This window comes from Archocentrus centrarchus, chromosome 15, assembly GCF_007364275.1.
Source record: "Archocentrus centrarchus isolate MPI-CPG fArcCen1 chromosome 15, fArcCen1, whole genome shotgun sequence".
NCBI classification, from domain to species: Eukaryota; Metazoa; Chordata; class Actinopteri; order Cichliformes; family Cichlidae; genus Archocentrus; species Archocentrus centrarchus.
Genome location: NC_044360.1, coordinates 25,110,717 through 25,132,290, shown reverse-complemented (window position 1 = coordinate 25,132,290; position 21,574 = coordinate 25,110,717). Strand labels below are relative to the sequence as shown.

General features: G+C 42.1%; 1 protein-coding gene across 1 annotated transcript in view; it reads left to right on the top strand.

Moving 5' to 3' along the window:
- sorbs1 (sorbin and SH3 domain containing 1) overlaps positions 1-21,574 on the top strand; it is a 42,527-nt gene that overhangs the window by 3,684 nt on the left and 17,269 nt on the right. Inside the window, exons 2-14 of the mRNA XM_030747707.1 lie at positions 8,335-8,377; positions 8,628-8,714; positions 9,128-9,244; positions 11,595-11,710; positions 11,850-11,991; positions 12,416-12,445; positions 13,766-13,908; positions 14,315-14,375; positions 14,520-14,594; positions 16,625-16,660; positions 16,761-16,863; positions 17,738-17,852; positions 19,665-19,748. Coding sequence (XP_030603567.1) covers positions 8,681-8,714; positions 9,128-9,244; positions 11,595-11,710; positions 11,850-11,991; positions 12,416-12,445; positions 13,766-13,908; positions 14,315-14,375; positions 14,520-14,594; positions 16,625-16,660; positions 16,761-16,863; positions 17,738-17,852; positions 19,665-19,748 — 1,056 coding nt within the window. The 5' untranslated portion in view covers positions 8,335-8,377; positions 8,628-8,680. The remainder of the gene's footprint in view (positions 1-8,334; positions 8,378-8,627; positions 8,715-9,127; positions 9,245-11,594; positions 11,711-11,849; positions 11,992-12,415; positions 12,446-13,765; positions 13,909-14,314; positions 14,376-14,519; positions 14,595-16,624; positions 16,661-16,760; positions 16,864-17,737; positions 17,853-19,664; positions 19,749-21,574) is intronic.

Here is a 21,574-nt window from a genome sequence, read left to right as displayed (position 1 = left end):
GATGGGGACCAGTTGGAGTCCCGCTGCATGCTCATTTCACACAAGGATGCCTTCATAGCACTTAAAATTGCTGGATTATCGCATTGCTGTTTATATTCACGTTTAGCCGCCATATCCTATGACTCAATTATCAAGTAGTGCTGTCACATAGGCGCTCGGAGAGTTATATTAGGGAACACACTCAGAGCTTCCAGTCCCTGTCAGAGTCAAAACATTCAGCAGAGATGAGGAAACTCTTTCAGCAATCTCTCTGACAGCTCACCTAATGTGCAAGTACCTCCCATTATCTAAGCCAGGAGGAATCTTTTGTGCACAGCTGTGCTCATTATGGAGTTATGACATTAAAGAAACGTCATGTCTTATTCATACTACCACATACTGCCGTGTTGTCTTATGGAATTAACTTTTTTCCCAATTTTATACTAGCTTTTCTCAATTTAAACTTTTGAAAGTAAACTCTCTGAAAGTCCCTTAAGGAGACGGCACAAAGCTACTTGGATATTCAGTGTTTATCCTCTCTGCAAGGTCTGCGATCCAAGCTTCCTCAGTCTTGGAGTGAAGCCTGGAGCCCTTGCTGTGAAGATGTATCACCCTGGGTAAATTGTCAGCTCACTGACATTCTTATTACGCTAGCTCTAAAAGCCTAGCAGGCATGTTAGAAGCAGCCTGGCTCTCTAACACAGTGTCTGTAACAGGCGGTTTGGTCCATGCAGCCAATTGCAGCCCTCCCCAGGACCTCTGCACGTACCAGCCAAGTGTTTCCTGTCCCGAGGATCTGGCCATGGTCACTTCCAATAACTGTCTGGGCTTCTCATGGATGCGCTGGCAGGTCGTTAGCCTCTCAGAGCAATGGGGGACACATCATACAATGACAAGTGTCGTGAGTGGGTTTGTTTTCCCTCCAAAGAGGACCTTTTATCTAAAGGTCAGGAATTATCCTCAAAATAAACCGTCAAATATGATAGTGATACCGTAGGGTCGCTTTAAACTCTTCTTCAACGAATTCAAAGGCATAGAAGTAGTGTTCATACAGCCCCAGCTTAAGCTCCATCCATTATCAACATGAATGTGTAATCCTGTTCTCAGGACTATAATGACTGGAGTGTGTAAGTTACATACATTTCCTTTTATGCTGCAGTTGTTTGAAATGAACTTCAAATAGCTTTGGTTGAGGAATGTGTAGAATCCCAGGCTGCTGTCCAGCATGGAAGCTGTTTATGGAAGAGAGTGGGGAGGGTGGAAGGGTAGGTGGGGGTCTCTTCTCAATTAGGAGGATAAGCTGCTGCTCCGGAGCGGCCATTTCGAGCCATGTTTGGAGCTGTTTGGTGGGATCTCTGCGCAGCACTGGATAGCTTCTCCCCTCTCTGCCATTTGTTGACAAAGCAGAAGTCAAACTGCGTTACGTAACAGCTCTTTCTCTCCGTCTATAGTACAGCTGAGCGTGTGACGAGAGCCCTTTTGTGTTAACATGGCTCACTTTTAAGGGAGCCTCTGTTTCACAGAGACCCTGCTGCAGAGAATCACAGTTCAACTTTGTATCACCCCCCCTTAGGTTAAATTTCAGAACGGACAGACAGGAAAAATCAATTTTCGTAAAAGCTGGTTTTGCTCTAGTGTTAGACGTGGTTATCAGCACTGACAGTAGCAAGTTTGGTTAGCAAGCGCCATCCATAAACAACTGTATGGTGCGCAGACCTTCTAAATAATGTCAAGTTTGGAACCATCTGCAAGTGGGAATTCAGGGAACCACAGTTTTTGACACTGCATCAGCGTAACTTTTCAGCTCCAGAGGTTAACACTTGGGTTAGACCAACATAGTATTGGATATCATAGGAGCAGGAAGTTGCTCCCTGCTGTCCATTGAATGTTTTCTTTTATTTCAATGTTAGGCGAGAGCCAGGCTACACTCTGGACAGGTCGCCAGCCATTCACAGGGTTAATGCAGAGAGACAGAAAATCATTCATGCTCATATTTAGAATAAGATGCATGTTTGTGGACTGAGGGAGAAAACTCATGCAGGCACAGTGAGAACATGCAAACGCCACACAGAAAGACAACAGTGGTAGCCATCCTGTGCTGTCCTAGGATTATGGGGTAGTTTGGTATTATATTTTGGGGATCAAACTTATAGGAGGGTTAGATGAGGAGACGAATACACTAAAGGCTTTCAGGCTGGAGCCAGAGACTGGTTTGCTTAAGTTAACATAAACTGAATACAGGGGAAAACAGTTAAACAACTATGTTAAATAAACACAATAAATACAACTACTGGCATCTTTAAAACTCATTACCTCCATGAAACACTCTTAATATTTTCTCTAGCAAATGAAGAATTGCATGGATAATGCAAAATTTCATGCATGGGATTCATTAACATACATATGAATTGCATTATAAACTGTACATTCAGGAAAAATTCCTGGAAAATGGATGGATGGGTGGATGGATGGATGGATGGATGGACAGAAAAACAGGGTCTATGACTTACAGTAGAAATCTGAAGCAGAGTTCTGCAATAGTCCTATACAATCATCAAGGAAGGAAGGGTTGTCAAATATACAAGGAGTTGAAATTTCCCTTTATTGGACCACTGTGGTGGGCTACCTGCATCATTTAAGGACTAAGACTGGTTCTATCTATGTTTTGTGCAAGATTGAGCTAAGCTCATGTTTTCGGTACTTGAATAGGTACTCTGAGGGCAGAGATTTGGGGTTTATGAATCTAAGGAGTGTAACATAAATTTCTTACCATGTTCAATCTCCAAATACCTTTCCTATAACTTGTTCCTGTTTCTATTGATTTTAATACAGTTAACAGAGTAGTTTTCCATTATAGGGCAAGATAAATTTCATGTTTAAGCAGCTAAATTAATACTGAGGAAGCAAACTTTTAAGTTGAGCTCATCATTAATTGGTTTGTGGGGAATATAAGATCGGATTTCAGGAAACAGGGGAAGTGTAAAACTGCGAGAATGATATGTGATTACAACTTTTAAATGAATCAGCAACAAATCTTTGAATGCTGGAGCCTGCAGCAGGAGGGAGGCTTTATTTTGAATCAGGGATTCAGGGAACTCATCAGCTGGTCTGCTGGCTAAGCTTCTGGGAGCAATGAGCCTCGCTGGGGGGTTTCCAGTACAGCCAGCCAGTGGGCCTAGATTACCAGTAATTGTTTATGAATGCAGGTAAATTTAAAAAAAGAAAGAATAAAAAGACAGCTAACATGAGTTGTGACTAGCACTATAACTATAAGCAGATTCCAGGAAACCTGAAAGCATCTGTGGGATCAAGGATCTTATGGATGGCTGAATCATCCAGTAGCAAATTGCAGCCATCATCTTTGGTCTGTCTCTCATCTGCTGGTCCTGCGTGAGCATTTTAAGAGGCAGGAGGATTTCCACAGTTGTTGAGTGGGTGCAGCATTCCCAGGTGGCATGTGGTGACAGGTCCATCTGAACGCGCCTGTTGTGAAAAACAAACAGACCCCCTACATAGCAAGGGTCAAGGTCAATGCTGGGACCGTCCCGCCCACATGAGACCCTCAAAGCTCAGCCAGACAGCTCAGGGGGCTTCAGAGGGACCCGATGTACGTCGTGGAATAAGAACTGTTTGTGCACATCACTGAGAAGGTAATATATCTCTCTCTCTAGATTTGCAGTGACGCTTTGGGGTGGCCATTGGCTTTTATGAGTTGTTTGTTTTGGCAATGTTAGCTACACCAGGGAGCTTTTGTTCAGTAGGAGGTTTATGTATCTGTGTGTGAGAGAGTGCTGTGTAGTAATGGAACTGAGAGTTGCATATTGGATGAATCATCTGGTCCTTGTCTGCTGTTTTTAGGTAGGTGAATATAATGATACCAAACCTGTAAATTGTCTTTTTTGCTAAATGTTATGAGACATACAGTCAGACTTTTTTTTTTTTTTTTAACTCAGAGAAATCAGCAAAAATAGCACTTAATAGCACATCTGCTAGCTTAAAAAAAAAGCTGGTGGAAAATGCTAACTTGAAAGTCAAACTGTCTTTTGAACCTTTGAGCTTCTAACTCGCCGTCTGTTGAACTTTGAACAACCTCAACAAATAGTGACTTAACTTCATATCCGCTTGCAGATAAGCTAAATAAACTCATAATTGATCTCAAGTGCAGAGCAGCTTCCTAGCTCATAAGGAATGATGGTGTATTTTGATATATTTTTAAATCAGATGGCTGATATAGTCTAATCTTATTCTGCTGTTTGCCTTGGCCTGACGAGCACCGTCCTAGCAATTCTCTCCCTTTTTTCACAGGCTGGATGGATGGTGCTCTCTGCCCTGCTCTGCACAGAAGCATCTCTTCCTAAAAAGGCCAGGGATGATCTGTGCTCTGAGTGTTTATACAGCAAACTGAACGCTGCAACCTGCCATGCCCCCCACCCCCCAACCCCACAATCTGTTATATTGGAGAATTTCAAACACTCTCAAAATGCTCTTTCTATAAATTTTCCATCTTGGGGTTCATCTGAGGATACAACGGAAACAGAATTGAGATCAGTGTAAGCACTCCTCAAAGGAATGCCTGTTAATGACTTTGGAAATGAGATCATGGATGCATTGCGTCTCTGGGATGCTGGGGGTCAAGAAGCAAGCTGATTTTATTATAGAGGGAGGGGAAATAAACACACGCACACACGGTTTCTGATGCTCAGGGACAGCTCAGCTCCAAGACTGGAAGATGTTTAAAAAGGTTTTTGCTTTGTGTCCCCTTGGGACTTGTTTGGAATCGTTCCCATTTTCCTTCATCCATTTAGGCCTATTTGTGGAGGCTTCCAGCTGGAACATCAGTCCCCAGCCTGTTCTGCAGGTTGTCTTATTTACTGCCATGTGTAAACACAGTGCACACAGAGTCCCACACAAACTCAGAACATACTGGAAAAGAGACGGGACAACTTTAAAGCAGCAGCTTCAAATTGATCACAGAACAAATTCTAGATGGATTTTGCAGCTCTGGCTTTTTCCTCACTGTTAGCGTCTTAGTTTACAAATGAAAACACTCTTTGTTACTGTTTGTGTATATGAACAAGTGACTGTTTAAGTGGCTTTGTGAGTGTGTTTTCAGTCTTAATCAGTCTTTTTCTTGGCATTTGAAATGGGGATGTCTCCTAAATCGGCTATGCAGGCTGAGCACAATGGGAACCCCAGCAGAGTGGTAGGATGTGAAAGTCACGTCTTATCACAGCTACTTTTCTGGTGGCCTTGGTGTTGCTTCTGTATGCACCACCAGTGCAGCTCAGAGTAAGCAGATCCCATCTTATCTTGAAGACCTCATATCACCCCAGTTGAGCACTTCACTCTCAGACTGCTGGCTTACTTGTGGTTCCTAGGATATTTATGAGTAGAATGGCAGGCAGAGCCTTCAGCTTTCAGGCCGCTCTTCAGTGGAACCAGCTCTCAGTTTAGATTTGACACCCTCTGTTTTTAAGATTAGGCTTAAAACTTTACTTTTTGATCAAGCTTATAGTTAGGGCCTGGATCAGGTGACCCTGAACACTCTCCTTAGTTACACTGCAATAGGCCTAGGCTTTTTGGAAGTATTTCTTCTTCATTCACCTCTTTTCACTCTGTTTATACCCCACTCTGCATTTAATCATTAATTATTATTAATCTCTGGCTCTCCTCCACAGCTTGTCTTTTGTCCAGTCTCCCTCCCCTCAGCCCCAAATGGTCACACCAGACGACCCCTCCCTGAGCCTGGTTCTGCTGGAGGTTTCTTCCTGTTAAAAGGGAGTTTTCCTTCCCACTGTTGCCAAATGCTTGCTCATAGGGGGCTCATCTGATTCTCTGTGTTATTGTAGGGCAGGAGTGTCAAACTCAATCACAGGACGGGCCAAAATTGAAGACACAGTCTGAGTCACGGGCAAACAGGATTAAAAATAATAATTTTAATCACCAGTATGAATTGGAATGGCCAGAAAACAGCAAATGTTTCCTCAACATATTAAATAAAATATAAAATTATATTTTTCTTCAAAAATAACAGGAAAATTTAAATATTTCAAGCTGATGAAAATTTTCGAAATTTTTCAGGTAAAAACTGTGATGTGAATTTCTGCACTTGACAGTTAGAAAAACTGTTTTGTTTTTTTGGTTGTTTTTTTTTTTTTTTGGACAGTGTAATCATGGGGTCCCATCACTGAAGCTGCACAGACGCATTAAGATGCTTCATTATGTCGCAGAGAAAGGCCGACTCACACAGCCACCCGGAGCCCTGCTGAGTCAACTCCTTTACTTTTCATGAACTTGACAGATTTCCGCGGGCAGCTCATCGCACCTGTGTGATGAGGCACGTCACCAAATTCAGAAGCTGTATTTTTCCGAAACTGTCGGTGATTTAAACCTTCGCCTCGTAGCCCCTTAACTGGCAAGGGCCCGGTGACGGGCCGTTTGTAGTCCCTTTTATATGGCAGGCTAGACCCTCCCATTTTTATTGACACGTCATTCGGCCAATCATGTAACTGGCTGCACCAAATCACCTGACAAAGCTACGTGACGCCCTCTGAGTATTATTGGCTCTGGGAAACCCATTTCTTAACATGATTGGCCGAATGAGGTGTCAGTCAAAATGGGCGGGTCTAGCCTGCCATATAAATGCACTTCATTCGGCCGGCGGACCAGACGCAGCCAGTTAATAGGCTATGAAATGGGTTGTTCAGAGCCAATAATAACCAGAGGGTGTTATGTAGTTTTTGTCAGGTGATTTTTTTGCTGCCAGTTAAGGGGTTAAAAAGTTCACTGTCTGTGTTATGATGCTTATGACGTGTTGTGCCTTCAGGACTTTGCTGCGCAGCGTTTCCTGGTGTCTGTCCCACCAATCTGCTCTTTTCCCCACGCACTGCAGGCAAGAAAAGAGACAGTTTACCTCAGATGTCAGCGATCAGGTCCTTTGCCTCGCCTGTGTGGAAAATCTCTGTTTTCCTCTTTTCATTTGGCCATTTTTGGGGGTCAGGCTAGCTTAAATATTACTGTAAAAAGTGCTGACCGATGTTTTTATCCGCTGATCGCTGATCACTGATGTGTCATTGGCAACATTGAAAAGGGGTTACTACACAGGTCTTGGCTCAACACAGCTGTTGCAGTGCATTGTGGGATTTGTAATATAAGTGGTGGGAGCGCTATTTACCCGCGGGCCATCAATAATAGCTAAATGAAATCATCTCGCGGGCTGTATATAATTATATCGCGGGCTGGATGTGGCCCGCGGGCCTTGAGTCTGACACATGTGTTGCAGGGTCTTTACCCTACAATATAAACCGCCTTGAAACAACTGTTGTGATTTGGTGCTATTTAAATAAGATTGAATTGAATTCTTAGACCCTTTCCTAATTAATTTCATGCATAGGAGCCTTTGACATCCCAGACTAGGATTTATATTCATGGATATACAACAGTGACATTGTACTCTAAGAATGCATTTAACAGATCTTTTTGGCAACTGATCCATGCTGTTGTTTGGACGTTTCACAGCAACGTTTAGTATCTGTGGCATGTGTTGTAATATCTCACTGGATGCAGCAAATCTTTCTTACATATATTAGATCGTGCTGTATTGTGTTGTAAAAGAATAATGGCTTTTGGCTTGAGTTTTTTAATTAATTAATTTTTTAATTAAACAATTCTTTGAATTACTAATTTAACTTAAAGTGAAAGGTTCCTCACGTGATTAAAACAGATGAAGCTCACTGCTTTCCTGTCTGTCTGAGTTGTATCTCGTTTCAGTGTGTAACCCAACCATGGAGGCACTACCACAATTTCATTAGCTGTATGTGATTCCTCATTACAGCTGTCTTTGCAGTGCATTCACTATTCCTGCAGCAGAACTTAGAGCAAAACTTGCTCTTCTGAGAAATTTTCCATATGTGCTTCAGTGCTTACATTCTAATAAGCCAGCACTGCAGCAGAGAGCTGGCCTGGTTACCAAATTCGTGCTGAGCAGCAGCTCCATCTGATGTGAAGTTTATTGAGAAGGATGCAGATGTTTCCACTGTTATGGAGCTAAGTTTGCTAAGTCACATGTGAACATTGGAGAGAAGCACAGCCGAGTGTAGTTTAACATGAGTGCATGAGTGGATTTTTTTTTTTTTATAGGTACCCACAGATGCATCTCTTCCTGCCATGACCCAAGACTAATTGGAGATTTTGTTTTGTGCCTCGTTAATCAACACAACAAAAAGTTATTTAATTGTTGCTCATAATTTTTTTATGCTGCATTCTGTCAGGATCTCTGTGTAGCCGCCGGCTAGTACTTAATAATACATCACATCGAGGAAAGCTCCTCTCATCCTCCCTGTGTTTCTCTTCCAGAGCTCTCCAGCAGAGGGCAGCGAAAGACCAAGCGCAACTCCCAGTAAGTCACCTCTTGGTCTGAGCCCGTTAAGTAATTAATTTAACTTATCACTATTTAACACAATAAAGTGAAATGATCTGAATTCAGCACTAGCATTAAATCTACCAGCAACTGTGTAGTGCCTTTGTTAATCCTGATAATGAATTATTTTAAAGTGGGCTGTTTTGCCTTAAACATACATTTTTTCTTCATAATCACACATAAAATGTCTTTTTGTCTCTTTTTGTGTGTTGTTTTTTTTTTGTTAAAGTCCCATCAGGTCCTCGAACAGTCTGTGCTGTTAGGATCACACCTCTGAAAAGCATGAAAGGGTCTCCTGACCTGATTCCTGCCGCAGGTGAAGTATCCATGTGGCTCATCAGTGTTTCAGCTACTGTGACTGCGGGAAACCTCATACTCACACAGAAAGCTTAGGAGGCCTTTAAAGTCACTTGTGGAAAATTGGGTGTTGCTTTATTGAACAAAAAAGAACCAAAAAAATAGTATGGGACATGCTTCAAATGCCCTACTTCCACCTCTGTCAGTGTGATCATGGCAATTAGCTTTACAGGACAGTAGGATATTAATTTGATGGCCTGGTTTTGGTGTAACAGTTCTATTTCAGTCATTTGGAGCATGAGGTAACAGAAACTTGGAGTCTCAGCAGCTGTCAAACAGTAATGCACTTGGAGAATGCAGCACAGAAAAATAAGACTACAGTGCCTTAAAAAAGAAAAAGAGCAACTGAAGTGAGATTTTGAATGTTTCCAGATCTGGACCCGAGTAGAGTTTGCAAAGGGAAAGGCGTGGTGACTCTAAGGGCCACCCTTGTCCACATAGATGATGAGGACTGCATCAGCGAAGAGCCAAACGTCATCACAGCACCAAGTAAGTCATAACAGCTCTCCACATGGTGAAGAAATACACTGCTCAAAAAAATAAAGGGAGCACTTAAACAATAACTCCAAGTAAATCAAACTTCTGTGAAATCAAACTGTCCACTTAGGAAGCAACACTGATTGACAATCAATTTCACATGCTGTTGTGCAAATGGAATAGACAACAGGTTGAAATTATTGGCAATTAGCAAGACACACTCAATAAAGGAGTGGTTCTGCAGGTGGGGACCACAGACCACTTCTCAGTACCTATGCTTTCTGGCTGATGTTTTGGTCACTTTTGAATGTTGGTGGTGCTTTCACACTCGTGGTACCATGAGACTGACTCTACAACCCACACAAGTGGCTCAGGTAGTGCAGCTCATCCAGGATGGCACATCAATGCGAACTGTGGCAAGAAGGTTTGCTGTGTCTGTCAGCGTAGTGTCCAGAGACTGGAGGCGCTACCAGGAGACAGGCCAGTACACCAGGAGACATGGAGGAGGCCGTAGGAGGGCAACAACCAAGCAGCAGGACCGCTACCTCCGCCTTTGTGCAAGGAGGAACAGGAGGAGCACTGCCAGAGCCCTGCAAAATGACCTCCAGCAGGCCACAAATGTGCATGTGTCTGCACAAACGGCTAGAAACCCACTCCATGAGGATGGTATGAGGGCCCGACGTCCACAGATGGGGGTTGTGCTCACAGCCCAACACCGTGCAGGACGCTTGGCATTTGCCAGAGAACACCAGGATTGGCAAATTCGCCACTAGCGCCCTGTGCTCTTCACAGAGGAAAGCAGGTTCACACTGAGCACGTGTGACAGACGTGACAGAGTCTGGAGACGCTGTGGAGAGCGATCTGCTGCCTGCAACATCCTTCAGCATGACCGGTTTGGCATTGGGTCAGTAATGGTGTGGGGTGGCATTTCTTTGGAGGGCCGCCCATCCCTCCATGTGCTCACCAGAGGTAGCATGACTGCCATTAGGTACCGAGATGAGATCCTCAGACCCCTTGTGAGACCATATGCTGGTGTGGTTGGCCCTGGGTTCCTCCTATTGCAGGACAATGCTAGACCTCATGTGGCTGGAGTGTGTCAGCAGTTCCTGCAAGATGAAGGCATTGAAGCTATGGACTGGCCCGCCCGTTCCCCAGACCTGAATCCAATTGATCACATCTGGGACATCATGTCTCACTCCATCCACCAACGTCACGTTACACCACAGACTGTCCAGGAGTTGGCGGATGCTTTAGTCCAGGTCTGGGAGGAGATCCCTCAGGAGACCATCCACCACCTCATGAGGAGCATGCCCAGGCATTGTAGGGAGGTCATACAGGCATGTGGAGGCCACACACAATACTGAACCTCATTTTGACTTGTTTTAAGGACATTACATCAAAGCTGGATCAGCCTGTAGTGTGTTTTTCCACTTTAATTTTGTGTGTGACTTCAAATCCAGGCCTCCATTGGTTAATAAATTTGATTTCCATTGATGATTTTTTTTGTGATTTTGTTGTCAGCACATTCAACTTTGTACAGAACAAAGTATTCAATGAGAATATTTCATTCATTCAGATCTAGGATGTGTTATTTGAGTGTTCCCTTTATTTTTTTTTGAGCAGTGAATTTAGAGGATGGTAAGAATAGCATGGCCGTTGATTTTTTATTTATTTATTTTTTCTGGGGGGGTAGACAGAGGATGTGAGTGTTGCTGTAATTTAAAGGGCGTTTCGTCATGTTCGTCTGTTGTAAAAATTCCGCAAGTGTATTTCAGAGTATTTCAAGCGTTTTGCTCTCAGGATTATATAACGCCTCATGCTTTAAAGTGTATGCTCAGTTGCGCAAGCTCAGAATTGTAATAAAGGGCTATTGCTCATATTTTCATGCAAGTGTCAAAGAGGTCTTTTGTTGTGGCCTGCCCACGCTGCACTTTGGAGCAGGCAGCCTTAACTGTGGGCTCGTTTGTTGTGCAGAGCACATTGGAACCGGACTGGAGGCCGGCCAAGGCTTTTGGGGAGATGCTTTAATTGTTGTAGAGTCTGAATATAAAGGCCATTGGAACAAATGGCCTTAACAGCTCACTGAATAGGCACTTTGTTCTCATGACAAAGTTCAGAGATTGTGGGAGAATCCTTTTTTTTTTTTTTTTCCTGGGGATATTAACAGCCCTGTACATGAAAACCACCAAGGAAAGCATTCACACCCTGCAGAATGAAATGGCGATTTATTTTATCAGCAATTATCTGTTGTGGTTTGCTGTTATAAACTCAGTCAGAGAATTTACTTTTTAAGCATCATCCCCAATGTTTTTGTTCTTGCCGCGCTGGCTGCCAAATTGAGAGAGTTTTGGACTCTTATTAGGTGGCTGGACAAGCCAGACGAGCCAGATTAATGGAGACAGCTCTAAAGCAGGATTGGCTGAGGGAGGCAGCAACAACACAGCTGATTTACCTCCTGTAAACAACACTCTGTGCCAGGTACGTTTACTTCCACCTCATTTAACACATGATCTGGGTTTGGCTTTTTGAAAACAGGGGGATCTTGTTGTTTTAGGGTGCTTGGTTTTTTTTTCTTCTGTTTCCTGACTTGTAAACTCGTATATTCTATCACTTTCAGAACAATTCACCTGCGAGCATAAAAGAAAATCAAACTCCATCCTTCACTGACATTCAGAACTGCATCACATCGACTTCCAGCTCTGTTTATCCCTGTACCAGCACAGTTAACCCCACCATAGTCCTGCTACAACACAACAGAGGTGAGCACACCTGTCTGTAAGCTGGGGACAAGAGATACAAAGAAGCTTAAAAGAAGCTTTGGCATTTTAAGCAAGCTTGACGTGTTAAGTGCTATATGTGTCACTCAGATCCACTGAATGTTGCACTGGAGCACCAGCATGTCAGACCAAAACAGCACATGCAGAGGGACCAGCTACCAAAACATAGAAGCTCAGATTACAGTTCACACACGGGGAGTGTTACTTTCCTGCTAATCACGCCACTACATCTTTACAGAGCAAGCAGATGTTTTCTGCTGTATTAGCGTTGAAAGGCTCATGTAGAACCTTTAACCGTGTCTTTGCGTCTCTCTGTGTGTTACAGATAACCTCTGCTTTCACATGTCAATGCTGAGTCACATTTCACTGTCACATCATGTCCTTGTCTGTGTTTCTCTCACAACAGAGCAGCAAAAGCAGCTTTCTCATTGTGAAGGTACGCACTGGGGTCTTGTTGATATCTAACACATATTTGTGATTTCTTTTTCATTCGTTCGACCTGCTGGCAGCAGTCCCAGTTTTATTACAGTGCAGTATTTTTTTTTTGTAAATTATTTCTTGACTGAACCGTCTGTCAGCCTCCTGCAGTCACGGCCAACTTAATCAGTTTGATACAAGAGTCATGAAGTGATAACTCAAGATATTTGCACCAATATGTTACCAGTGTTGGGAACACTGCATCATGCTCACATTATACAGAACACATTTAATTTTCTTTTTGTTTATGCGTTGCTTCTTATCAAACCTGAGATTTCACTCTTAGATGTTACTGTTCCCTGCTGCAGCACCGCTGGGTTGCACTGCAACATGCTGTTTTGTAGGTCGGCTTCTGTTCTTTCATTTATTTACTTGATATTGGACAAAACTTTCCTTTAGGGCCAATTGTTTGATGTGCAACAGAGTTTACTTTGGAAGCAGCTGCTGTGAGACAAACATTGTCTTACCACTTACATGTGGAAAAATTCAATGTAAAAAAGTTTAAAAAGATATATATTTTCTTGTATTTGTCAAGTATTTAATGCTGCACATTATAAAAAAAAATGTTTAGTTCATGAAAGGCTTGTTCCCTAAGTGGTAATAAAGCAATGATACTGCAGTTATTTGTATTACCAAACTGCATTCTGGGGGCACTGCTATAACTCACTAGGATGAGCTGGTGACCCATATTCCAAAGGCTACTGCAGGGACTTGGATGCAACTCTGCCCCCAGTTCCTCACATTATTCTGTTTTTGCATATCCACCATTTTAAGTGCCCCTTTAACAGCAGATACTTTAAATTTGTGGCAGGAAATCCACAGGTGGCTCCGATAATAACAATCTCCCTGTTAAATGAAAGGTTGAGTTCATTAGTGATATAAAACACATGCAGTTAATTCAGTAAACTCAGGAATTTTGCTGCTGCAGGCTTACTCTGTCTGGTAGAGCGGTAGTAATATCTGCTGGTGTGTTACAGACACTAGTGAGTCACTTCACTTAGTGAACTATCCCAGTACGCAATAGTTTCCCAGCATACACAATACAAGGGTCTTGGTAGTAGCTGAAGTGCATGATTCACAGCATTAAAAATCTTATTTTCTTCTATAAAATGAGATTAAAAAAAAAGTCTCTGTTATCTCTGCTTGATTTAATGCATTTTGGTAGCTTGGCCTTGGCCTGAATCTGATTTAAGTGCTGGCTGTCATATCACTGTGAATGTGCTGTGAACTTTAGATTTTGGCTCGCAGTTTTTTAATGTGTTTTTCTTGTGCTTTACAGACCCAACCCCAGAAAGGGATCAAAGCCCAGAGCCAGGAAGAGAATCTGTCAGTCCAGTCCCTGAAATGGACGGGAAGAGGCAGCGGCTATCACTGCACTCCCCCGTCCTCAGTCCTCTCAACAGGCCCATTGTGCCTGTCCGGGTGAGCAACCAAACCGACTGTCAAATGAAGACTAATCGACTCACTGCAAATGTTTAATGGGTGCTTTGTTTATATAACGCATGCGTCATTGATGCTATAACAAGAGGTAGTATTTATACAAAAAGCATGACCGTGTATTATATTTTTGATATGATTTTCTGATTGTTTCAAATATATAATATATAATGATCTAATCACACTCATAGCAAGTGTGTGTTACTAATAGCACTGTCAGTATTCACAGGACTGGAGCCTCAGAATTGACATATTTAAATAAGATGATGTCATTCTTATTGTACTTTATTTGATGACCATCCTCCTCCTCCTTGAAAAGGATGCAGGTGATTTTTTTCTGACATTCTCATTTGCTGGTTGTAAATTAATTGTTTCCACACTTTAATTTCAGAACACTGAAAAGTCCAAAGACTGGTATAAGACAATGTTCAAACAGATACACAAAATACCTGGTAAGGGATTTTTCTTTTTTCGCTCTGTGTTGTTTCTCTGTTTGATCAGTTTTGCCTGGTCTGTTTCTCTGTCCCTGTGTGTCTTTATATCTGTGTCTCTGTGTTATGTCACGCTGTCCTCTGTCTCTCCATCACCGTGCATAGAGCCTATTGAGGAAAACCCTTACCGTCCCACCTACATATTCCCTGAGAACTATGAGATTCAGGTGAAATCGAAAGGTATCTGATGGCAGTAACTCCGCTCTCGTTGGCTTTACTAATCTGCAGCCATCTTGGGCCCTCTAAAGTACTTTAGTTGTGTTTAATCTTTGGTCTAGCACCTATCCACCTCGAAACTGCATACCTCGAGGATGCAGAAAGGCTTTAATGCAATCTTTTCTGACAACTGTTTCACCCATCGCTGTTACGATAAGCTTTAAATACACTTAAAGTTTCGTGCAGAATTCCTGATCAAACAGAGAACAAATTATGGATTCATTTCTCTTTGGACCTAATACTGTGCAAAAGTCAGGAGCCAACCTTTGTTTCTTTATATTTTGCTAGGAGAATGGGAAATGGGTGCAGCAGTTTATTGAAATGTGCAAACATTCATGGAATTACAGCGTATAAGTAGTCTTCAGGAATAGTTCTGGCTTTTTGACAGCCACCCTTCAACTGAGACCATTTCTGATTCAGCAAGCAGTAGACAAAGCAACTGACAGGCCAGATGGATCTCTCAGGTCCTGTGTCAGGTCTATGCTGGATTTTTTTTCCCATTTCTTAAGGACATGACTTTCAGATACTGTTCATCTGCTGCAGATAATTTTTTAGGCCAGCCACTTCCTCCTTTGTTCTCCGCTTGTCCATTTTCCTGCACACCATGCTGAGATATGCAAAGTTTTTGGCTAATAGCGCTTTGTTCTTTCAAAAATACTATTTTATGCCTGTCAAACTGTGTTATCGTTTGCATGATGTGTTTATGAGACACATGATGTGTTTATGAGACAGGCTGCCAGTAACAAAGTGCCTAAAGATACAATTTAAAATGAGTTCTTTACTAAATTGTTTGTTATGTGTAGACACAACACTGGTTCATCCCTTGTTAGGTGTCTTATTATTCATAAGTCAATGTTAAATGGCTCAACAAACAAACAAAAACATTGTGGAAATGGTCGGTGGCTCGAGACTTTTGCACAGTACTGTATGCCTTTTTCACCAAACACATTTTGTGACGTTACAGCAGGAAAAGGGCAGGTGTAAATAATAAAATCATGTACTGTCCATGTTGACTGACACATTTTCTGCTTAATTATCAGAATTTCCTACTTTCAGACATGGCACAAAAAACTATACCCTGAGTTTTATTACAGTTATTGGAGCAATTTATAATTTAAAAGAAGAGATCATGTCCTCTCCCTCTACTGTTTCCTCCAATGAGTCGATGCATGGATAATGCACGAAACCTTCAGGTGTATTTTTCCTTTTATATCACAAAATGTAACAATCCAGTCATGGTCTCTCTGTTAACCATCTATTACTGCAAATTTTTGGCTGTAGTCTTTTTAAAAAATATTTGAATATTTTGTAGATGCTTATTCTAACTTCTCTGCAGTAGTGGCATCTTTTGCCCATTGTTACTGGGATGTAGTGCATTATTTCAGCCACTAGATGCTGCTGTTGACCTACATTAAGGTTTCTAGACGGTCTTGCCCAGAGTTGAGTCTGTCCACAAGATGCTCATAATAATGCTCTACTAGCCAGTGTTTAGGGTTGAAGTACTAGATGGTTAAGGTCGTCTGGCTCATGGTTTTGGATTTGCACATGTTAGCTGCCAAGGCAAGATTTTTATGCAAACTGTAAGGACATGCTCAGTGAGCTCTCATTCTCTGTTGGGCGTTTTCAGTCTCAGCTCAGCAATTACATGAAGTGAACAACTTCCATGTGTAGCTGTGACTGATATGATTCTGTGAATGTTACGAGCTCTCTCTTGCTCTACGGTGCATTACTCATTCAGAGCCTTAATGCTCATCGATGCCTGGATCCCTTTTTAGCTCAGTAATGCTTCCCGTGAAGTGCTTTGATTTGACACTCTTTGCCTGTGTTTGGTCTAATGGAAGGTGGGAGGCGAGAGAAAACACGGGAAAATAGTGTCTTCATTTTCTTCTGAATTATTTAGTATTGTGCTATATTCATTACTTTTAAGTAACAAAGATAGGCAGAGATAAAATTAGTAATAAATCACTTTTTATTGCTTGATTCTCCTCTTTCAGATGATGGTCCCACCCCCTTTGGCTACTTGGAAGATGGTGAGCGCATGATTGGTAGTTCAACCAAAATAACATTCTAAATGAAGTGTCACTTTTTGACACAATGCAGGTATTGAGGTATTTATGTGCCTGTTTTCAGTGAGAGCAGTCCCACGCTCAAAAAGTGACAATGAGGTCGATTCAAGAGGCCGCTCGATGCCGGTGCCAATGCGGTCCTCTTCCCTCAAACCCTCTTCCCAAAGGTCAGCATCTTCCATCTGCCCCAGTCACGTTCATGTTTGTTAGTGAAGAAAGAAGCTGTTTACAGCTCATAATGCTTCAGACACCAAGATACTGAAATATTGTGGTTGTCTTTTTTTACCTACAGTGCAGTTAAGTGTTACTAAGCATGGCCGCCTGTAGCAGGGTAAAAAAAAAAGCTATTCATTCCCTGACTTTAAAAATTGGCTTCCTCTAGTTTTTACTTGAAGTGTGATTAGCGTCACCCTTCCACAGCACATGTCAGCACTGGCACAGTACTGACTCTGCGCTCAGAGACATGAGTGATGGAGTGGTGATGGCAGACAGGTGATGGAGGATAAAGTGTTGCCCACAAAAGCTGCAGATGACATGTTGAGGACTGACCTTCCTTGTTCCTTGGTGTTTACGGATGCATTTCTAAACACATTGTTATCAGCTTTGCCAAAAAGTGCCACTCCATTCTTGATGCTCAGGAAAATTTTCATCATCAAGATTTTTTTGTTTGTTTGTTTGTTTTCTGAGAATAAGTGTAAGATGGGGAGCCTTTTTTTTTAAGTGTTTTCTGAATAATAATTTTATCCTTGACAGTCTGTGAAGAAATTCTCCTGGGAAATGCTGCGTTCTGTTTTTTGTTACTGGGTCCAGTCATGTTTCCTAATCAAATTACTCATTTAGCTGAACTGTGAATTGGATTTTCTGTCCTATCATCGTTAGAGACAGAGGACAGGGAGGCAGGCATAATGGGGGCGGATGTCATATTTGAATAAAAAAAATGAAATATCTTAGCCTATGCTGGTTGCTATGGAGACTACTTGATAAGGATTGGCTGTCTTCGATCTCACACCCCACCCTTCCCTGATTCCCGCCTCTCCACAGGAACGAGTGGGAGCCCCCGGATAAAAAGGTAGACACCAGGAAGTACCGTGCCGAGCCCAAGAGCATCTTTGAGTACGAGCCGGGGAAATCGTCTGTGCTGAAGCTGGACAGAACGGTATGCTAGCCTCCTGCCTGTTTCTCTCTCTCTCCCTCTCTCTGCCATTGTGTTTTCATGTCGTGTGAGCCGTTCCCCTCTCCACCCATCACGCGACCCGTACACCCCACCACCACCACCACCACCTCTGTGTCTAAGCTCCCGAGTGGCAGCTTTACTAAGAGCTCGACAGGCGACGTATGTGTAGCCACTACATTCCTTAAGGGTGTCCTGTTGCGGTGACAGACGATCCTGCTTGGAAGCAAGCAGAGGAGTATCACTTACAAGGATAGCCATTGTCTTTCTGTGTTCAGTTTAAGGTTATTGAGCTGAATCAGCTCAGGAGAGCATCCCAGCACAGACACAAAACATGGATCCTGCATGTGTCCTACAGAGGAAATGCAGTGCTCTCTGTCATACTTTCATTTCTTACCTCGAGAGTTTGAGGTGAACAAATGATGCAGCATTACTCAGTGTCCTTGAGGGTTATCTTTTGTGTTTCATAGGTTTCAGGGTTTTTTTGCCTCCCTTACATAATATTGAGGACATGGGGATATTCAGTATTGAAATGAAGTAGTTGGTTATGTAATTACTGTTTGTCTGAAGCCCATTTACATCAAACTAGTAGATGTTGTTAGCCAACACATCTACTAGCTAAAGCCGATCCTCCTAATGAATGCAGTGCCAGCCAGTGCATTCATTAGGACTGTGCTCCAATTCATCCTGTGACAGCAGTAAAATAATGAACTCTGTTGTTTTTAATTACAAGCACAAGTTGTTATGCCAGATGAGTGCCCGTGTTAATGGAGGTGGTCATTTTCTTTTCGATCCATTCATGTTACTCTAAGTTGTGGTGTTTTCAACAAATCACTATATTTCTACATATCAAGAATAAGCATGCGTGTGTTGTTGGCCATTAATTGTATGTTTGTTGAGTAGATTAGAATAAAACTGATATGTAGTTCACATTAAATAACAGCCTTATGTGGGCAAAAGGCTTAAAGGATTGTTTCATATTCATTTTTTGTGTTTTGTGTGCAGTACACATGAATCCATACATACACTAAGCTATTTTTGGTGGCTGAAAGTGCTTCTCCTTTCCCCCTCCTAAAGCAACTGCACTGAAAAGATGCAAAGTTGCATTCAGAAGTTCAGCAGAGGCTAACAGTATGCTTCAGCAGTCAGATCAAGTGAATGCCTCTCAAAGTTAACCATTTTTGTGCAAAAATATCTCACCGAGTTGCAGAGAGTAGCCTAACAGTACGGACAGGGAAAACATTTACAGCTGCTTGCTGTTGTACATACAGTGTGTGTATGTGAGTATTGTATTGTTGAAGGACTAATTTGAAACAACATGTTCATGCTTTAAATTGGAAGATGTATACCATTCTCTTTGTCAAAATATCCAGCTTAGCATAGCACAAAGGATGTAAAAGGGAGAAACAGCAACCTTGCTAACACATATAAAGCTTAATAACTTATTTAATGGTGTTAATCTGCATTCCTGGAGTTTGACAGACGTTGGGTAGCTGTTTCCAGCCTTTATGCTGAGATAAGTGATCTGTCTGCTGCCTGTGGCTTCATACCAGTCTTCTCATTTTACTCTTTGCAAGAAAGCAAGTTAGCAGTCTTCTAAAATATTTCAAAAACTATTCAAAAAAACTTTGGACAGAGAACACCTACAGCATTGCTTCAAAATTGTCCCTTTGGTTAGAAACTGGCTCAGTCAAGTCAATATGATAGGCTCATTACCTTGGTGTGTATATTCTGTGCTGTCTGAACTGTCTTCTCTTTGTCTTTCTCCTCCTCCTCCTCCTGTTACCATGCCCCTAGACTCAGGATGTAAGTCCAGAAGATGTAGATTTAGAGAATGAGCCTTGGTATAAATTCTTTTCAGAGATGGAGTTTGACAAAGCGGTAAGTGATTGCTGTCTTCAGACTGACAGCATGTTGTATTATATTTTTATTGCATGTGATAACATCCATGTTCAAATATTGTCTAAACAAACCGTGTATGTCTGTAAGGACTACTTTAGTTTCTCCTTCTGCTTTTACTTTTTTTACTTGATCCTCCCTGTATGTGAACAGTTATGTAGTAACCTGTGAGAGGATCATTTGTTTCCTCTCATACTAAAATCCTGTCATATATACGTTAAATAACAGCCTTGTATGGCTTAATAAGACCGATGACTGATCAGCTTTAATCTGCCTCTGTTCACTCGTCTTAATCTCTTTTATTTTATTTTCATGTTCTAAAAATGTTCAGCATGTGAAATCAACAATCAGGACCAAACTTTCCAAAGTGCTTTATATAGCTACTGTCATCCCTCATTATCACATCATATAAAGGATTTTTTTCCTCAGTGGTGCCTAAAATAGAAAACAATCTATTTTTATTGCTCTTTAAAAAAAAAAAAAAAAAAGAAAAGAACATCTCAGCATTTTATTTGCATCTGTGAGGAAGAGCGAGCACAATCCACTCAGACAGCAGAAAACTGCGGCCTTCGTCCCTGTGCAGTTTAGATTAAAATGTTTGAAAAGTTTGATTATTGATTGGGATCTTTTGTGGAAGCACCCTGTTCCTCTGTGTCTTGAACTCAGCGCCCAAGAGAAACGCTTTGATGCGCATCCTGCCAGCTCGCATACATATCATAAGCCAGAAGCCTGGACTGGCTGATTTGCACAGAAGTCACTCTTCACTTGGAGAGGCTGCAGTCCAAATGAGCATTAGGTTCCAAGATAATCCCAACCACTTCAAATAAAAATTGCTATTTGTCTGCTATCTTTACCAAAATATCCAAAGGGGTGCTGGCATGGTGAAGCAGTATACAGTGTCATGACAAATCCATGCCTCGGGCATTAGTTGGCACCAGACAAGTGTGGCGCTGGCTTCCCACAAGCAGATGTTGATTCTCCTCGCTCTCTGTCAGTTAGAGCCACACCCTGGATCATATGAGGTGGCACCACTGGCTACGGCATGAAGTCATGTCCTAGCATCAGCCAGACGCAGGGGCAGGCTCTCCTGTGCCGGGTTAGTGTATATGTGGAGGAGGTTTAGCGGTGGAGGCAGCCGACTCTGTCTCATGGCAGCCTGGATGCTTGCCAGATGAGCTCGGCTTGATGACTGGCTCCTGTTTAATGTCAAAGTCACTTCTAAAGCTGCACCTGGTATGCGCAGTATTTGACCTTAAAGGGCCAGCCAGACACACTGGCTCATTGGAGTTTGATTGACATATCAGTAGTCACTTGGTATTACCGGAGGAGAGATATTGCTGGAAGTCTGCAAAAATGTCAGTAATCATGGGTTAAATGAAGAACCAAGCCAGTCTTCATTTGGGTTTCGCTCTTATTAGTACCCCTAGAGTGCTGGGAAGAAGCACTTCTGCTAATTAAGTCAATTAATTTAAGGGTAAATGTTCCTAACTATAATATAAGGTTTCTGATGCCTTGATTCCTTGGTCTCAATCTTTATAAGACCTTGTTATAAAACTAGGCTTAGTGTAAGTACATAATACTGTCACTCTTTTTTACTATGACCTGTCAAATCATTATTTGTCTACTAGTGGCCACTTCTAGTCACTAAGTGCAAGTGACCTGTGTATGATCACAGTAATGGTCCTCTTGATTGTCACAAGTTCAAGGTTTAAGAGAAACCTGAAAACACATCTAGTGGCAGTCATGGTCAAGCACCGGCTCATCGATACACACGGCTAGCTGAAACTGGAATTCCACACGTATCTCTG